We start from the raw sequence: 21,027 nt of genomic DNA, 5'->3' as shown, positions 1-21,027 counted from the left end.
TACATAACCAATCAGAAACTCCATGGCGGGTCACTTAGGCTGTTGCTAGGGCATGTCCCTGATGACATTTCACCCTTTAGCCAATCAAGTCGCGCCTTTTGGTGTTTAACAGAATTATTGGTTGAAGCTACAGTGTGAACCCGCCCATCAAGTGTTCCTATTGGACAGCGGAGAGGTCATTCTCCTGCCTGAGTTTTCGGTAGGTGCTGTTGATACTGTAGTTTGGAGTCGACAAGACTCTGAAGTGAACGTATCTGCGTTAATACAGTGATCTGAAACTGTTTTTACATTTACATTCCAACCTTCCATGACCTGTAAATTAGTGTAAATAGCCTATTTCTATTTTTTTTTTTTTTAAATATCAAGACAACAACGAAATGGAACTTAATTCCCTTTTAATTCTGCTGGAGGCTGCAGAGTACTTGGAGAGAAGAGACAGAGGTATTCACCACCACACTGACAACTTTACAGCTTTAATGTTACTGTTGTGACTCTGTAAACGCCTATTTAACTTTAGTTTTCAGTTGATGTCACTCTTGGTAGCATGGATCCGAACGATTGGAGCCTGCTAGAGTTTTAGTGTGTTACGTGCTGGAGAGGATAACAGCTCAGTGTAATGCACTTCTGATATGTGTTTATAACACAGGGCAATGTTTGGTGCTGACAGCATTCTGCATTTCTCCTAACACACATTAAAACATGTGTGGAAGCGAACAAACAAGAGTGACATTCAAAATATGGTGCCTATTATTATAATGCCCGAAATGGTAATAATGCAGCATTAAACATCATATATATATATATATACACATATATGTGTGTGTGTGTGCAGAGAATGGTCCTCAGGTGATAACAGATAGGTGACTATCTATAATAGCATATCTATCCTATTGATGTGATTGATTAATAGAGATAGACTTCACACAAGGTGAGCAGTATCTCTGTTTTCTGTGTTAATAGGGGCAGAGCACGGTTATGCATCTGTTTTACCATACAGCAGCGAGTTCTCCCGAAAGAAAACGAAAAGCCTCGCCGATTTCCAGAAAAACTCAGAACAATAGGTAAATATGACCCTCTTTATTGACATGTGTGTCAGCTCGGTGAACGAGTAGGGGGTGGTTTTCATGCAGCCCAACCCAGCAGCAGCTTCTGTTTTGGTCTCTCCACATAAACACTGCCACGCTACACTGTCAACTCTCTCTCTCTCTCTCTCTCTCTCTATCTCATATCAGTCCTCTCTCTCTCGTCCTCTCTCTCTCTCTCTCTGCGTTGACAAACAAAACACATGCATTTTAAACCATTCTGCAACCTGCCTCAAGGGTGCAGTTAAAGCTCCACAAACAGTGCTGTCACATCCTGCACAGTCAAAAAACGGTCAAGCCCCCCCCCAACTTTTGATCATATTGCATTCTTCGTCTTCTTCTTCTCTTCTTCTCTCTTCTTCTTCTCTTCTTCTTTCTTTCTTCTTCTTCTTCTGTTTCTTCTTCTTCTTCTTCTTTCTTCTTCTTCTTCTTCTTCTTCTTCTCTTCTTCTTCTTCTCTTTTTCTATGTCCTTTCTATGTATGTAACGTCAACAGACCAATGTGGCCCTACCAGCCTGTCGTTTGCCCGATCCCGTTAGATCTCGGAAGCTAAGCAGGTCTGGTCCTGGTTAGTAGGTGGATGGCAAGGCACTTTAACCCACATTGCCTAGTATGAATGTAGTGTGTGAGTGAGTGTTGGTGGTGGTGGGAGGGGCCGATGGGTGCACTTTGGCCACAACAGTAGCTTACCATCACTAAGTGTGGAGTGAAAGAATAATCCCTTATTGCTCTAAAGCAACTTTGAGTGTCCAAAAAAAAGCGCTATATAAAATTGATGCATTGTTATTATTAAATGTAGTTTGTGTATGTAAGTTATAGGCAAGGCAAGGCAAATGTATTTGTTATAGCACATTTCTTACACAAGGCAAACTCAATGTGCTTTACATGATCCACAAGTGCAACAGAAAACATTCAGCAGCTTAAAAGTCATCAGTAAAAATCCAATTAAAATCATCAACAAACACATGACATCATCAACATGACCAAAAATCCCCCTCTCGATCATACGCAGTAGAGAAAAAGAGTGCCTTTAACTTTGATTTAAAAATGTACTGTAACACACTGTATCTATTGGGTAAGGTTACTGATCAAAAGTTTTGTCTGCGCACCCGTAAATTCGTGCAACCGAACCGCAGTGATATGAATCTCATTGCGACACGATGAATTACTGTTAAATTTACGTCACAAAGTCACAGGCATTATGTGTCGAAGGAAGATCTGCAATATGCCAATACTGCAATCTCAAGTTTTCAGCCAGTGGTGTCAGTAATGCATCAAAATGCTGGTTGGTTGCCAACCGCCGTTTGTAACAGATAAAAACTATGATTTCATCTCATTTTGTTTTTTTTTTTGCTATAATATTGTACTAAAAGCATGGGACAACAAAGTAGAGAGATTCACTTAGCCAGATTTTGTTTACTTGCCGTGTTGTGTGACATTTTGGCGCAGTGAGTGACCCAATTCATCTTCTGCATCTCGTGTTAAACAGCGGTTTACATCCAGCATTTTGATGCATTATCGCCCCCACTGCTTGAAAGCTGATACGTAGTATTTGCCTGGCAGATTCTTTAATCGACACATAATGCCTGTAACCTCGTGACGTCATTTTCCACAGTGATTTATCGTGTCGGATTCATATCCACAGGAATAAGATTCGCGTTCACAGTAATAAAATCGACAAATGCAACTGTGAAAACCTTTGACATTAACATTACCCCATACATAGCCGACATGTTTTTCCCTCAGAGGTGCAGAATAGATGTGAATAGATACAGATACAGGCCAAATTGTGATGGCTGCAGCTTCATGCTGTCTGCAAAGGTCATTATCTCTAAAAAAAAACCCAAAAAAAACAACTAGTGTTGCAATTAAGGGAGGCTGTGAAGAAATGACAGCATCGTTAGTTGCTCACTGATGTACATGGAAGAAATGGTTACATCATGTGGTCAAATCCAATATTGAAGCAACTATAGTCAAAAATGCTGATGAAGAAGTAGATGTTAGCTCTGATTGGAAGGAATGAGAAGAATAGACAGAGTGCATCACATTATTATCTGTAAAATGTGAACTTGGCACATGATCCTGATGTTAGGGCTCGTTGTTGGTAGCTAAATCTTAGTTCACACAACATGGTTTCAGTTTCTGTTCAGACTTGAATGTTTGACACAACAACCGACTGTGGTATTTTTAAGATAACGTTTAAATACTCTCCAAATTATATCTATTTGCTTCTTGAATAATAGTGGTCTATATTTGTATTATTTAATTTATTTTGTCAATTTGCTTTTAACATGTTTTATGTCCCAATATCATATGGCTTGACATTGTTTTCTATGAAGTTAGTCACTGGCTCTCTTGGATTTATGACAATGTGGGAGTTTAGTTTGATGGAACCATGGTGGGACCTGCCCTAACTGGCATGCGCTGTGGGGTCTTTTGACTAGGTGCTGTGATAGTTCCTCCAGGTGTGAAGCTACTGAACTTGTTAGTAACAGGCTGTGATTTACAAGAAATACACTTTTTTGGGGGTAAGCTCAAGTATTCTGCTGACATGTCGCCAGATAGTTTAAAAAAAAAATTCCTGAGAACATTAGTTTTATTCTGTAGGGTTTACAATCAATGTATGTACAACATACGTATAATCACAATTACTAAACTCTTCATAAAATATTTAGGAGTGTTTGATGGCTTGTGTTACAAACAAACACGTTCTTTAAGTCCACATTGTAACACGTTGGTGAATGTGAAAGGTGGGTGTGATGGCAGAAACAGACCTTTTCGCCTTTTCCCTCTGCTCTAAGTTCTCCGCTCCAGAAGCTTTTTTCAGCTGTAGCTTGGGTGTGGGTTACTGGGTGTAAATGGGGTAAAAATGTTTGTCTATGTTTGAACTGAAACTAAAGCTGGCTTTTTAGTCATAAGGCACAATACTGCCTTTTGTACACCCGACAACCGCTGCTATAACTTTGAACGTCTCTAACAAACACGAGCAGGTTGTGTAATAGTGCAATATTTAGGGCAGGTCTATGGGTTTATTTCAGGTTGCTTGTTGACTTGAGGGCTGATGTTAAATTTACTTCATAATTTCTAATGTGATGCAAAACAATGCTAGAACATAAAATGTCAAGAGGGGAAAAACGTTCTAGTGTCCTAAAGAACCACTGCTCATTAGTTGGAGAGCCGACCGGGTGAGATATTCCAGTTTTATTTCGTTTAAAAGTTACTTAAAGATTACAGAGACTTGCATGTCACACTAGCTTCTTCAGAACACGTATAGGTGTGTGTTCACTTGCTGTTAGTACAGGTTTAGGAGCATTCCCTTGCTCCCATGACTTCCTGCCTGTGCCCTTTGCTTTGACTTGGGTTTCCCCCCCTATTTTTTAAAATTTCTCTTTTTGAAGTATAAAACTTCCTCTTGAAAGAAACGAATCAGTAATTGGCGTTTTATAATTTACAAAGATTTTACGAAAACCACATCTTTACATAAAAACTTAACAAGCTGTGACCTTTATTTGGAGACACACAAGTGCTTCTTTGGTACACAGCTGTGGGAACTGCTGCTTCACGAGCACGAGAGCTCTAAACAGTGGAAAATGTGAAAAGGCTGCTTGTCTGTCTGGGCTTTTGTTGTTAGCTGTTATTTGTTTTTATTGCCGTGGTATCCATGATGGCCGAATGAACAGAGGCCCTGTTTCACAAGCCTTCCCCGCTCCCGGCTGCCCATCATAATAGGGAATCTTCTTGAAAAAGCCCACATGCTGAGGAGTTCTGCAGCGTTGAGGCCTTCCAGACGTCTGAGTGTGTTTTTATCCCGTCGTGTCTACTGCTGCTGATCAGTTCAGCCTATGACAGCACCAGAGTGTGTGTGTGTGTGTGTGTGTGTGTGTGTGTGTGTGTGTGTTTGGGGGCAGGCAGGGACAGAGATGGGGTGTTGTGCAGTGTCACCCCATCCTCCCTCCCTTTTCTCTCCCTCTCTCTCTCCCCTTCTCTTGTGTTCTATTCACCCTCTGCTCGAGGCTTTTCAGTAAGACTCTAAAATTCAACTTGTATTCGTCTCAGATTCCCATATTTGTGACCTAGCTTCTACATGTTTGGGAACCTTAATCCACCTCGTCAGTGTTTTTAGAGTGTTCAAAAAAAAAAAAAATCTGCATTCCATTCATGAAACTTTATTATGTTAAACCACAGCATTCTAAAACCCTCAATCCACATCAAAGCAGTGCAGAAACAAGGACCTATAGGCCTTTCTTTGATCTCTTGACACATACTTTTTTTGACTGTTTCTCATTTGTGTCAAGTGAGAATTTCATCCCAACTTGAGATCAAAACCTTTCCTGACATGTCTCTCGCACAACATTGCATCGCACTTTTCGACACTCATCACTTTGCTTTTGTCATTTCAGATCGTCGCACATGAGCTGGAGAAACATAGGTAAGGTGAACTGTACATTAAACACTGTGTTTTTTTTCTTTTCTTCTTCTTCTTCTTCTTCTTCTTCTTCTTCTTTCTTCTTCTCTTACTGTCTTCTTCTTCTTCTTCTTCTTCGTCTTCTTCTTCTTCTTCTTCTTCTCTCCAATGTGTGTGATTTTTGTTTGTGTGTGTGTGTGTTTTTTTAACATAACCAGTCAAGGATTCAAAGCTCCAGGTAAATGTTCAGATACTTCCCTATCAGCCAGAAACACCAGTACGCACAGTTGGAGTGGATGCTATCTTCAAAGAGACAGAGCTAAATTAATTCCTTACGCCTGAAAATGTGTGAAGCGGATTTTAAAGGGCAGCTTGTCTGTTAGATCAGCCTCAGGTTTCAGGGATTAAACTTGTCTTGTGGTATAAAAAACGTGTCAGTAAGGTGGTAATCCTGCCCAGCCAGACCAACAGTGACTAACTACATCTTGCCAGTCACGTTTCTCATAATAATACCATCACACTGCTCTCCAATGGAAGAAGGGCGTGAAACCTTGTAAGGTGTCTTTGATAACTCTAATGTGCAAGTTCCTAATAGATATTATAGAATAGAATAGAATAGAATAGAAGCTTGTATTGTCATTGTACAAGATATACAATGAAATTAAGGTGCTCTCCAAGATTGATGAATGACATATAACACACCCTATAATACTACTCAGCAACACTATATACCGGTACATTACCATAACATGCAATCATTAAATGATATTCACATTTAATGAGTGAAAAAGTAGATATGTATCAAAGTGTACAGGTTTTGCTGTTTTTAGAACTCTCTAATATTCTCCAGTTTCTGGTTCCCGTGGGACTACTACACTGTTGTAAAGAAGGTTCAGGAGATGTCTGATCATGCGACCAACAGCATGTGAGTCGTGGCAGAAAAGGGTGTGTCAGTGTATTACTGGCAGTCACACACACTGAAGGGTTGGGATTTTACCAGTCATGTGTCTATAAGTGAGTAATGGGTGTCTGTAGTGTAGAAGGAAACATGCAAGGGCATATTCCTCCCTGACCCGCGACACGCGAGGCCTGAGCTAATTCCACTGCAGGTGTCGAAATCCAGTGGTTAACCTCCTGCTTGCTGACGGCCGCGCCTTCTTACCGGCGATGTGACGTCCAGTCCAGTCAGAATGACATGTGGCAGTAAACCTTTGCATCATAAGATTACTCACTTCCTTTTGTCTTCTTTGTAGAAACAAAGTTGTGAAAAAAAAAGAAGTAGTTTGTACGTACACTACATCATTGTGACTATATGTGTATTTGAAGTTAAACAAGCTGTTTCAGTGCGCACAATGTATTCCATCTCACCACCACATTGCAGCGTCCACTATCTGTCCCTTCTACTTTTACACTGCGTCTCTTTTTTAGCTCCTGGAACTTCTTCTTTTTTTTTTTTTTTGTCCCAACCTGCTTATTGGTGATGTCAAACTGCACAGTAACACTTTGCAGCACACTTCATTCTTACGTCCCTGTCCAAACCTGTTTGCTCGAAATTACCCAGTTATTAACAAGCAGGTGTTAACCCTGGCGTTCAAACGTTGACTGTTAAAGAAAAACATTTTAGCCACTAAGCAGTGCAAGTTAATGATGAATGAATTATAAAATTAGGAGAAAAGAATGAGATGATCTAACCCAGTGGTTCCCAAACTGGGAGTCGTGACGCCATGACAGGGGATTTTGATGAAGAATAGTCAAAATTGTATTTGTTTTCAAATATTTTTTTTTTTTTATCATTTTGTTGAAATTCTGCTGCAAGGATGGGGACAGAAAAAGTTTGGCAACCACTGATCTAACCTAATTCATAGAAAGGACATCAGCAGTGCAAGAACACAGTGTAAAAAATAGATCTATGATAAGCTGGGACGGCTTACACTGTAAAGCAGAAAGGCTAACACATTAAAAACTAAGGAATAAATACTAAAAGTGGTGTATGTCAGGTTATTTGGATTCTCTCTATTGGACGCAGCTGTGAATAGACAGACAGTCCAGTGACAGACTGGCATCCATGCCTCACGTCAGCTGGGTAAGCATCAGCAGATCACTGCGTCGCTGTCCAGGATAAAGCAGCATTAAAAGTTGAATGGATGAACAAATTCAGCTGGTTTTAGACTAACATCATTGTTTGTGATTCATTACTACTGTTTTACATATTCTCAGAATTATTGTTATAACCAAATTTATATTTAACTACAAAAACAAAAGAAAAAAAAACATTACTATCTATAGTCACGTCACCAATTCATAAGGAAACCAAAAGCTATCATCTGGACTGTTTAACCAGTTTATTGAATCTTGGATCTAGTCGAAGCTTCATCCCTCCTATGCATCACCTTTAAACTGTCCCTCGACAGGGAGGGGCTGCTGTTTGATTCCTGACTCACGCTGTGGTTGCTCACATGCTGTATTTGGAAATTATATCACTCCCTGTTCATGAGGCAGATGAGGTGGCTAATGAACATTTAGTTTGATTGCCTCTTTGCGAAAAGATGCACCACTGTGAACACAGCCCATTATCGCCTAAAGTTATATTCAGACACAACCTTGTGTTTGTACTCGTTGCAATAATATGAAGGAGGAGTTGTGTGAAGGTCAGACGGACACTTTTGACAGTGTCCTTGGTTCAAATTATTTTTGGTTTGGTTACTAGTGCTTTTTTAATAGTAGGTGAAACCATCGTACCATCATCCAGGGAAAAGTCCCACTTTGCTGCTTATCATGCTATATTGATACTTATTGATGTTTCATACAGAATAACTTTTCATACCTCCAACTTCCTAATGCATTTAACGTAAACTTATCTTTGAAATTATCCAAAAAGAATCTTTACGATATATGATATCTTCAGATGCTAGCTCTCATATCTCGTTGTCATGAATGTCAAATTACAGCCTGGAATCCATCCCATCTCTTTGTATTATTCAATTGTTAAAGGGCCCATGTTAAGCTAAATAGACACAATTCCTATTATAATCTGGGAGCAAATACAAGATAATTTCCCTCCATCATCATCCACACCGTGTACTTTAAAGGGCCCATGTTAAGCTAAATCAACTTTTCTATGCTTTAAACATGATAAAGTGCTATATGGGCTTCATACACATGCCCAAAGTGTTTTTTTTCATTGATTCCCTCAGTCGTTAGTTAGAGGGTGATTTCCCTCCTTCTTACTGCAGGGTGAGCCCAAACACCTCGCTCCAATTTGATGACACGCTCCCACTTTGATGATGAATTTGACGCTGCAACTGAGCTGGAGAAGCCGCGCCTCCAGGAAGCTCTCTGCCGTGATTGACATGTAAACAGACACGCCCACGAAGGTGAACATTTCAGCATCCTTCGTGCAGTGCTATGTATGTATTTTCTGCAGTCTATGTATGTACCGGGAACGCCCCGCCCCCACGCTCTGTCTTATGTTTATAAAGCAGCATGAGCTCGGCTACGGAGTGGGTGGGAGGAGGGCGGGCCGTCCCCTGGCCCTATGTCACCGTGCGGGGAGGAGGAAGTCAGTGTCCCGTCTATAGACACGCCCACTCACTCAATCAGACTGTTTGTGTAGAGTTGTTCAGAAAGTGACTTTTCAGAGGCCAAAACTCTAAAAAACAGGCGAGTTTGGGAAAATAAACCTCAGATACTACGTTTTTGGGGTTCTTAGAACAAATGGAGATGGGTGAAAAATAGCATGATATGGGACCTTTAATCGAGGCGTTTGAATTGTGGGGTGGGACAAACACACGTAACCAATCAAACGAAGAGCGGACGTGACGACAAAAGCACAACAAGCGTAGATATTTTTCCCTAAACGGAGGAAAATAGTGTGCAGTATGGTAAAGACTTACAGTTTTATAGCCTCTTCTTGTTGTGGTTTTAACACTATATCCAGCTCTTTCAAAACAAAGCAGATGCCATGTTTGTTTTGACACTGCTTGGCGTAGGAGATATGACGTTCTTTCTGTACGGCTCTGATTTCCTTCGAAACGAGGACGTGAGCAGAAACGGCGGCATTACCATACCTACTTTCTTACAAAAAGTAAGGAAGTGGGTGTGGCTTATCACCAGGCATTGTCAAATGATGGTGTTTTTGATTGTCAAATAAATGTTAAAGTCACGATCTGCAGTTAAATAGTATTCGTAGAATTTTGTGACAGTTTTACAATTATGAAAAGGATCAAACAAATAGTCTTTTCTATCATATGCTGGATGTTTGTTTCTGTAGCTGCTGCTCAGAGATCCCTTAGCTTGCTCACTGCCTCTCGCTGAACTGGCTGCTGAGCCCTGACACAGCAGCTGTTCTGGGCTCATCGTGCATATATTTGTGTCCTCTTGTTATGAGTTGTCTGCCGGGTGGGCGTGGAGTCACAGGGTCGACCGTCGTAGCATAGCCTTCTTATCTGCTGCAGTGTATCTGAGACAGCTCTGCTTAAAGCCTTTTCACTCTCTCCTCAGCAGAGCTCTATGCTGTTAAGTTTAAAAACTCAAAATTCTTCTGTGGTTTGTCACCTTTGGCAATCAATCAACCAGTCAATCAGTTTTGATTTTGCCTATTTTGCTGCATGTCATAAGTTTCCTTGTAAACAAACCCCAAGATAGTCTGCACTGCACTGCTGATGCTTTGGCTTCCCACATATCACCTATTAACAGGAAACCTGAGTCCAGTAATGTAATGCTATGTGTCTACTATGTTGATGTTGCTTCCCCTCAATTGAAAGAAAGATTTACCGTGCTATTTTTAACTCCCACCGCCCACAGGCTATTGAGTGTTCTCAATTTCATTTTAGAGATCACTCACGCAGATTAAAGCAATGGCCAAAGCGCGCCGATTGGATTCAACAAAGAGTATTGTCTTACAGTTTATATCCTCCTGCGGAAGATGTTCAGCAACTGTGCAGCACCTATTGAACTCGGCTTTAAATCTACACGCACCTCATGGCACTTGGTCTGTCATGGTCTAAGCTTCTCCCTAATTAAATTTACTCTCTGTGTGTGTCTTCTACTCCCAGCTGTGATGGATGACTTATCCAGCTTTCCTTGGACGCCCAACTCCTTTTTGCGAGGCGTTCTCTTGCTTCAATTGAAGCCCGTCTGTGTGTGCCTTTGTACACAAAGGTGTTTCTGTGTGCGGGCCATGTGTAAAGAAATTCATCAAGCTATTTGAGTTATGGCTTTTGAGCCGGTCGATGGAACGGAGAGCTTTCAGTTTGGTTCTTTCGCTCTCCTTTCTTTCCAGAGAACACATCTGTTTTTTTTGGTTATTCTACTATTTTTTTCTTCTACTCTTCTTGCTGGATGACCCTTTCACCCACTGAAAAATTCTGAGTCAGCAGAAATCTGAGGCGAGGAGAGGAGGAGGAGGAGGAGGAGGTTAGGAGGAGGAGGAGGAGGATGGGGGCTCACATCTCACAGAGGGTCTTAGTCCTCTTTACAAATTGATGAAACTGTGTCAGTTTTTCCTTTTTAAGGCGTAGATCTAGTCTTTTTTTGTTTTTGTTTACCTGTTCAAAAGAACATTTCTCGCAATCTCCATTTTCCTGGTTTCTTACTGTTTTAGATTGTATGAAAGAAAGACACAGAAATAAATCTTGAATAATACTGAGTTATTAGAGTACTCTGAGGTTTTCAACAAGTCCTTAAATGTGTTCAATTCTACTTTGAAGTGAAATGTAGGGCGTGTGTTACAACAAATCACGTTTCATGAATACTCTATTTGTTTTTTTACACACGTCCTTTTTCTTAGTTTTAACGTTGCTGTAGAAATTCTCTGGTTTCTCGTGAGGGAAAGTGAAGAAAAGCTGATTCTGTTGCACAAAAGCATGTCATTAGTGTTGCACCGTGTACGTAACTCCTGACTTACTCTCATATTTGTGTGGAGTTTCAGATTTGTGAGGACTATGTTGAATAGTTAACAACATCAGCTTTGCTAGGTCAACCCCTTTGGAAAATCTATTGTCTTGTTTCACAGCTAGATGTCTTACTACACCAGACATGAGCAACAGTCTATTTTATAACAAAGTCATCTCAGTGTGCTTAACATAATATAAAGTCCATAGTAAAAAAGAAAGAACCCAACAAGATCAACATGAACAAGCATACATTTTACACATTTGTGTTACCTACACGTGGCATACAGTCATTTTGTTGACTCATTTTGTGTTGTAGCTGCTGCAAATAATTATATAATTAAACTCATCACTGCCAAACTATGCATTTTGTAAATTGGTCATTCAGTTGTGAGGAGTTTTATCCCAATTTTAATTATGCTGAGAAGCAAACGGGTGTATTCTCCGGAGTGCAAAGCATGAAAAATCAAGTTGCTGCTGGGCACTGGGCAGTAAAACCTCATGCACTGCTACAAAACAGCTGATGCTTGTAAAAACAACAGCAGTGGATTATTTTAACAAGGTGTGTTTGTAGGTTTGGGGTGGGCGGCACAACCTAACAAAAAGCCATTAAAATGAGGGAGAAAAGCAGCAAGAGGAACAGGTCGACCAAAAACCATTCATGGTTTCATGTGTGCCGGAGCAAGAACAGATGAAGACATTCTTGAGCGTTGCTGCAGGGAGGACGTGAGGCCATGTAGGACGGGGCTGCTATGCCTGTCAGCCGAGGTTTCTGAAATTCAGGTCAGCAGAGCATAGAATACAGAGTTGGAAAAAAGAGAAGCAGTTTTGGGGGAGAGTTTGCAGATGGATGGATGGATGGAGGCCTGAAAAGTACAAGTCAAATTGTGTGAAATCGCTCTTCTGCTGCATCTGCATGCAATTGTGTCTGCTTTTGCAGTCTCTTTTGACAAATAGAAAGTCACGAGTCATTGTTTCATGATGTATTGATTGATAGGATTTTGTCATTTAATGTTACTTTATAGCTTACCATTGTGGTTTGTGAGGCTTAAATGTAAGAGGCAAACAAAGCAGAAAAGAAAACATAGTTAACCGTGTTTTACAAGTTTCCAGCATTTTTAGGGCCTCAGATTTTCCATTTCAAATTAATTTCCCAAATTCTGTCTCAGAGGTATACTCATTTCCACGTCACTTTACAGTTTTCCGCTTGGTTTCCGTTTCGCCTTTCCCTGTTTAGATGACTTTACAGGCTAATAAACTATCCAAAATTGTACCAAACATGCTAATAAAGTTAATAGAGTTAACTACTGTTATTAATTTATTATGCTTTAGATGATTTACAAAACTGCTGAAATCACACAATATTACGTCCCTAGAGCGACATTGGCCAAACTGCTAGACTCTTAGCGACAAGTTTAAATGGAAAAAATACTAAGAGAATCAGAAATCAAAATCAGAATCAGAAACAGTTTTATTAGTACAGTTTAAAAGCAATACAATGAATTTAACTTGGTGGATGGTGCGAAGAACAAAAAACAAACCAGAAACACTATAACAATGTGCGATATAATCCCAAAACTTTATTTGTGAAACATTAAGTTACCGCCAACCAGCAAAGAACGTCACATTTTTCAAGTAACCCCACACAGCTGTGTGATTGGAGGGGCTATGTGTCTGCCTCGATGCATCACCAGATACACTTATCACCATTTGTAGCATTACACCAACAGCTCAAACTGCCTTCGTACTGGTGCCTTTTCAGATTTGAATGCAGTCATAATAATTTGAACCGCTTGTTCATCACAAGACATGGAAAACACGTGGAAGGAGCTCTACATTCATTTTCAATCACAAGATTACATGGTCACTACTCCCAACATAACACAATGCGCGAGAACTTGAACGCTATTTTGGGCGGAATTGCACATATTTGTCTGTTTGTCATATTCTTTAGACATTCAGAAAAAGTCAGCAGAAAAACACCATGTAAATATATGACATTGTCCCAAAACATGTACGTGAGGCATTTCTGTGCCATGTTAGGCTAAATTTCAAATAAGGATCGAAAAAAGGAAAAGGATCACGGAAAACCTCAAGCCCTACATTTTAAAACCCCAAAGTAAAATTCCTCAAATTCTCCTCTTTACAAATGCACTCTTAATCTCATGGTTATGTAGACGCAGGCAGACCCTTTAATCAGCAACCAACCTTATTGAAAAAAAACATTTTGTCTAAAGTAAATAGCACAACGTAGAGAGAGTCAACCTTTGCCTACAGGTTCTCCTTCTTGTCACTCGAATCCTGCATGTTAATCATTAACGGAGATCATAATAAAACCCAAGCTCAGGGGAATGTGTTTACTAAGCTGGCTTTACATGTCCCTGCTTGTCCATCCAACATGTGTAGATGCAGCAAAAGCCAATTAATAGTGCACAGGTCTGTCATTTCACATTGTGATGAAATGACTCCAGCCTAGAGAGACTGTTCTCTGTTATCAACTCTCCTGTTTTTTGATTTGCTCACACGCTAGCCTCCTAAAAATATATTCCACATCTGGTTTTGTATTCACGCCACCGTCCGCTCGCTGTACTGAGAAAAGGACTTTAATAATGACCCTTGCTCACAGCAGGGGATCGTTTCACTACACAAAAACCATCAAATCTAATACTAGACAATCCCCAAGCATGCCCAGTGAGGACGCGTGTGCTTACTAAAAACTACCGCTATCAGTGAGATGCACTAATTTGGCTGCTCCCTGATTTTAATCCTCGCTAAAAATGCAGAGCCCATTCTTTCGGTGACGTGGCCTCTCTCTGCCACACAGTTGTTGTTTGCTGCTTTGTGTGCGTGAACAGAGTCATGTGAGAGCAAGCTCCTTGTTCCTGCGTCAGAAGAACAAGTTTACGAGGGACTAGTATCTGTCTGTCTCGCCTCTCAGTTGTCATTGCAGACGGTGGGGAGGGGCGTGGCTACCGCCAAGATATAGAAAGACACACAAGCCGTCTCAGTCGACTGACATTTCTTATCAGCGCGCTTAAAGACTTTCGAGTCTCCCTGAGTCTCAGCTCGTGCCCTTCGTGAACCACCCTGTCAGTTTCAGCTTTGTCTCTGCTAACCCTTCCTGTCATCTTTTTGATCATCTCGTTAAAGTAAACACGTTCATGGCAGGCCAAAAGCGTGTCAGGTAAACTAATGAAGGCCTGATGAAAGGCTGTGGGTGCATAATTAGTGTTGGTATGAGTGCGTGTTTGCCTGTAGTGCACGTGTGCCTCTCTGTGTTTTGTTTGGCAGTCAGACTCCTAGATGTGATCCTTCATTATCTCGACAGACCAGCCCCCCCCCCAAAAAAAAAAAAAAAAAAAGGCGATGTTGTGCTCCCCGGGAACCTGTCAGCCAGATGTGGAGCCACTCCATTGGTAACCTCAAATTCCACCAACTAACCGTGGTGATCCGCACTCACGCAACAAGCAGACACTTTCTGTTGCACAATTAGGACACCGGCCCCTTTTCCACTGCAGGAACTTGTTTTTCATTTGACCTACAAGCCTGATATCTGGCAGGTAAGACATTTTTTGGAAGCAGGGACTTCAAAATTCATGTAACAAAGAACAGTACTTGCTATTATCCACGCATTTTGGTTTCAAGCAAAGCCGGTGAATGAAAAACAACCATTCTTCAGAATATACAGTATCATATCTTGTATTCCTTCTTATGTTGGAGCCTAAATATGTGAACAGAAGGCAAAGCTTGACAGGAATCCTGACTACCAAACAAAAAACCGTTTGGATGCATAACTGAGGATGGTGAGATGATTTTTTCATCTGTATTTCACTTAGTAGTGTAACGAAACCTTAGAATCATAGCCACAGGTGTGAAACTAATCACCATCGTATACTGGCTTTAAGACACTTTATTTCCCGTTTGAAATAAGGGATTCTCAACTTGTCTGGCTATCTGACCTATCATCACCCAATTAGAAAAATGTGATAACAGAATGGCAACATATATATATATATATATATATATATATATATAAAAAAAGGTTGTATAATTAACAAATATATTAATACAAGCAAGGCAATATATTTCATTGTTCACACAATCGGGCTTTTAATCTAGAATAAAAAAGTTCATCTTAGTAATGTACTTAAGTCACTAAACAGTAAGTCATCTGTGATCATTATTTTTTATTTAAAGAAGATTAGGTACAATTTATTTCCACCTTCAGTGCCTCCAATTTACGGTTTCAAAATTTCTAAAATTCCGTTTCAGGGTTTATCCCTTTAAGAGTCACATCCGTGTCTTGTTACACTTTTTAGTTTCCCTTTCATTTTCTTTCCCTGTTTAGATAACGCTACTGGCTATTAAACTTCCTGAAATCATACCAAACATGCCGAGTAGGAGTTAATAGAGTCACGTGGAATTGGATACATTTGTCCATTTAGTCACCCAATTTCTGGTGAAAAAAAAAATAGATTGTAAAAGCGTGATGTTGTCCCAAAATGTGCATGTAAGACATTTCTGTGTCTTTTTGGGGCCTGATTTTAAAGAGAGACAGAAAAACAGAAACGGGTTACATTGTTTTTTTCGTGTTGGATCGATTTTCCGTTTCAGAACGTGAATTCTGTTTTTTCTTTTCATTTTCTGCGACAACTGAAAATCGGATTCCATATAACTTGTAGAGGTGTTATAGGCCAATAGAGCTGCATAAACGAATACAATTTTAAAATAAAAGTGCAGTGTTTTTTTTTTTTTTTCTTTACTTATTTTCCAAAAAACAAACTTTTGCAGCTTGATTTTTTACACGTTAGCATTAAATTATCTTGTACACTTAAAGCTAAGCCCATCAGGGATTTTAATTCTGCACACAGACAACAACACACCTGTGGGCGTCATAGGAACGAAGTGGCATTTGCTTCCTTATAAAATCCAACAGGGGAGAATACACAGCAGCTCTGGATAGTTTGAGAGAGCAAAGTAGTCGTGTTTTTGATGACCTTTGACATTTGTGTAGAAAGATTTGGCTTTGGGCCAGACAAGTCGCTCAGTCTTATGCCCTTAGCTGCAGTAAAGCCATTAAAGTGTGCAGAGAGAGCTGAAGTCCCATTGTTTGCAACAGTTCTTCCACTCTGTGTAGTGATAGACATTATGGGACATGCTGTGTCCATAAGAACAGGACTAATTACCAGTTATTAGTTATTAATAGGGATAGCGCGACACAAGTTTTTCACTTCCGATACAATACCGATATTGCAGCCTTGCATATTGCTCGATACCAATATTGATCCGATGCGATATCAGCACGAATCATACATACTTTTATTACTTATTTTGTAGTGTGGAATGTTAGAAAAAGCTTGATCAAGTGATGTTACTCAGACAAAGAACAATAGTCAGCAACAGTAGGTATGAGAAAAACTGACCCATTTATTATTAACCAATTAGTTACATACTGTAAATGTTAACCTTCGACATAATATCTACAATTGAATAAATGTAATATATTGTAATATATATCGGCGAGTTTAGATGCAGTCCGATTAAATCTGATATTCATTTTTTGGCTGATATCGATATCAATATCAGATCGGGACAACCCTAGTTACTATCACCTTTCTGCTGTGTGTGAATTAACAATATCAATTATAAAGACTTGCAGACGTGCAAACGTTGCTATATGCACCTGAGAACCTGGCTTAAGGAGACAGAACTGAACGCAGGTGTGTGAGAAAGGCCTAGTCAGTAAGTTCTGTGCACTCTTATAATTCATCAGTTGAAATAGCTTGTTCCAGTTTCTGCAGCTTTCATTTCTAATTTATTTATTTCAAATTTATTTATTTATTGGAGGATATGCCCCTTGAGATGGAACATCTCGTTTTCGAGGGGGTCCTCAACTTACATAAAATGACAGATACAGCAGAGCAGACAATACAAAAATTCAATATTTCAAAAATAATAAATACAACAAAATATAGATAAACACACACACATACACACCCACACACACACAGTATACATTTCTCTCTAAGCAAAAGTTCCTTTTTTTCCCCTCCTCCTCAGTTTTGGCTTTGTTTTGGCTCTCAGCCTCTGGTGGAGAGAGTAATGGTGGGAGGAGGAAGCGGAGAGGGGAGGGAAGGCCAGAGATCAGACACAAACCATCCCGTGGTGCACAGCACGTGAGAGCAGTCAGGTGGCGATTTCCCTGCAGACTTTCAGAACAAATCTGGTCACAAAAACACTCCTACGTTACTACTTTGAGTACAAAGGATTTACCTTTAAAGTCTTTATGAAGTTGTGACATAAAGCACACAAGCTTGTCACATGGTACACAAGACAAGGAAGCCTCATGAAGCCTTCACCACGTGTATTACAAACTGTCCTTTTAAAGTAACACACTGAAAATTTGAGATTCAAACACAAACGCAGGTCAGTGCATACTGTCCTGGGACACGACATTCCCGTTCATGTGGTGCCACACTGTGCATGGCTGTCTAAGGCAATCTGATAAACATTGCGTGACCAGGGCTTGGTTTAGGAATAACAAACGTGAGAGAGGGAGGGTCCCAACCTCCCTCCAAATCCACTCTGTGCATTTGAAGCAGAAAAAACACAAGAGGGTGTCGTGAAGGGGTCACACATGCTGCTGTTGGAGAGCTTAAAGGGACACACTGCCAGGTATCCTGGTTCATGTTTTAATGATTGGAAACAGACAGGGTTTCATTGCACAATGTTTGCTTTGCAAGGGCTTCTGTGGCACAGATGGACTGCCATACGGTTAAAGCTGAGGAGAAAGAGATTGTATGTAGAACCTCAAACGTTCGTTTGATACCAACTGCAAATAGTTTGTTGCAGTAAATTAGAAAGAAAAAAAACTTGATAATGTAGTTGAATTTACAGCTCTTTTACTATGATGTGTTTTGGTTTTGATTGGAGACCCTTAAATGTCCCATATCATGCTATTTCTCACCCATCTCCATTTGTTCTAAGAACCCCAAAAACGTAGTATTTGAGGTTTATTTTCTCAAACTCACCTGTTTTCCAGAGTTTTAGCCTCTGAAAAGTCATTTTCTGAGCAACTCTACACAAACAGGCTGATTTGCGGCCTGCTTATGCATATTCATGAGTGGGCGTGTCTATAGACGGGACACTGACTTCCTCCTCCCTGCACGGTGACATAGGGCCAGAGGACGGCCCGCCGCTGACATGCTCACCTTCATGGGCGTGTCTGTTTACATGTCAATCACGACAGAGAGCTTCCTGGAGGCGCGGCTTCTCCAGCTCAGTGCCGTGTCAAATTCATCATCAAAGCAAATCACCCTCTAACTAATGATTGAGGGAATCAATGAAAAAAACACTTTGGGCATGTGTATGAAGCCCAAATAGCACTTTTATCATGTTTAAAGCACAGAAAAGTTGATTTAGCGTAACATGGGCCCTTTAAAGTACACGGTGTGGATGATGATGGAGGGAAATTATCTTGTATTTGCTCCCAGATTATAATAGGAATTGTGATTCCTGGAAGTGTCACTGTAGATATAACTGATGTGGACTCAATTTCCTATAGTATTTTTTATTTTTTAATAATACATTTTCATTATCTTTGATGATGATGTTGATTGGGCCAAACTAATTTTGTTAAAATGAAGTTTGTCTTTTTTTATGTTACATTTATACCTTTTGTCACTGTTGCTGTTTTTGCCAGAGTGAACATTTTACAGTGTCTCCTTTTGGTCTTCATGTCGAGCACAGATAACCATCTGCTCAGTCCTCGCTGCTATCAGTCTGCTCATCTGACTCCTGGCAGAAAGAGACATTTTGTTCTTCTACCGAGTCACGCACTGGTTTTATGTATTAATTCATGGTCCATAATTCTCCCTGTCAGTCAACTTTATTTGCTTACACAGTGTTTTTGTGCTGTTTGTCACCCAGCTTTGCATTGTGAACACACATCAAAACAAGATGCACCAAAGACAATGCACACTGTTAATTATTGAATCATTGTGCAATGTGAATAATATTCAGTAATGAAAAATAATATAAAACACTAAAAATGTATACAAGTGTGTGAATTCACAATTTATTTTATAGTAGCTCTAACTTTACACTAGTGCTGATAAATGTTTTTGCATATAATTTGTCCATACAGTCTTATAGTGGCATATTTGGAAGAAAAAAACAAACATTTGCTGTGTTTAGGGCTGGCACGATTATGGCCAAAATGATACCATGATTATTTTGATCAATATTGTAATTACGATTATGTATCATGCTAGGAAAATAAACAGTTTTTCTTGCACTACTTTTAAACAAACAATATGTGTACAGTTTACAGTGCAAATGAAGCTTTAAATAAAAATGTATATTTTTACATGTTTTTTTAATTAACCCAAGATTTTATAACGTACCAAAGGCTAGGAATTTAAATACAGAGTGCAGAGCCCGTATTTTAAATGTAATGATTGCCGATGATCATATTTAATTAATCGTTTCAACCAAAATTGTGATCACGATTAAAATGTGATTAATTGTGCAGCCCTAGCTGTGTGTTTCACAGTGGACCTAATGTGTTTTGATTGCTGCAGGGATTTGTTCAGGCCTCTCAGTGTGTCTGGAAGAATGATTGGTCCTGTGTTGAAGCAAAATGAAACACTTGGTCTGTGGCTTTCAAATCAAAGCAAAGTAAATATTCAGAGGTTTTTCCAAGTTAAAAAGTCATTGTAGCCATGGTGTGAGCGTGTGTGTGCGTGTGAAGTGAGTAAAAACACAAGTTTCCTTGAGAGGGAAGGAGGTCTGTCAGCCTGAGTATTCGGGAAACGCCTTGTTTTTGTTTTTCGTTACAAGAGAGATTGGGGCGGGGGCCGGGGGTTATGTGATGGTTGCCCATTGGCTCAGGTACCCTTTGGATGATGTGTGCAGAGCACTGCCTTCTGCAGCTGAGCACACTGAGCTCAATGAGTCCTTTTTTCGACTTCCCACGAAAGTCGTCCTCTGGCTCTGACCTCACCCACCCCCACCATTTTCTGCTGCAGACCCCCTTCTCCTTCCTGCTCACTTCCCCCCTGGCTACAGACCAAGTTCTTCATGTGGCTGGGACTGTTGGACGTGGTCCCCGCCTCTGTCCTCAGAAGACACTTGTTTTCCACTAGATTGAGGGTGTGTTACTGTTTGCACTGTGGAGCAGAAGGGTAAAGGGGTTCACCACCAGACGGGGGCAGGTGGAGTTGCCCCCTGGGAAGGGAGAGGAGGAAATAGAAGAATGTGTGCACTTTCACAGGCCCCCCTTTTCAAGGAACACCTAAAATCACCTGAGAAACGGAGAGAAAAGCTCCATGTTCTATAGGATTCTCAAACTTTTTAGGCTCAAGCACCTCCTTTCTCTTATTTCTGAATCCAAGTACCCCCTTTTGTCCGACTACAACATTTTGCAAAACGATTTTAAAGGAACTTTAGAACATAGTGATGGAATGAACGAGCGATAACACACATTTTAAAGAATCTAATTTTGTAAATAAGTGGAAAGAAGCAGTATGTAGTGCAGTGGTTCCCAACTTGTTTTTGGATCATGACCACATATTGATATCAACAATTTCTGGCAACACAAAAGACATTTTTTTTTTTCTAGATTTGGTTTTTGATCTTGTTTGAACTC

The 21,027-nt window shown here is 40.1% G+C and overlaps 1 protein-coding gene across 1 annotated transcript in view; it reads left to right on the top strand.

Annotated features, from left to right (window-relative positions):
* The first annotated feature begins 239 nt into the window (after positions 1-239).
* The window catches only part of mxd4 (MAX dimerization protein 4), a 33,759-nt gene continuing 12,971 nt past the window's right edge, over positions 240-21,027 (top strand). Inside the window, 5 exon segments of the mRNA XM_028457598.1 lie at positions 240-441; positions 961-1,022; positions 1,024-1,061; positions 5,483-5,490; positions 5,493-5,511. Of these exon segments, the coding sequence (XP_028313399.1) occupies positions 378-441; positions 961-1,022; positions 1,024-1,061; positions 5,483-5,490; positions 5,493-5,511 (191 nt within the window). The 5' untranslated portion in view covers positions 240-377.

This window comes from Gouania willdenowi, chromosome 1 (genome assembly GCF_900634775.1).
Source record: "Gouania willdenowi chromosome 1, fGouWil2.1, whole genome shotgun sequence".
NCBI classification, from domain to species: domain Eukaryota; kingdom Metazoa; phylum Chordata; class Actinopteri; order Blenniiformes; family Gobiesocidae; genus Gouania; species Gouania willdenowi.
This window is presented reverse-complemented; position numbering and strand designations above follow the sequence as displayed.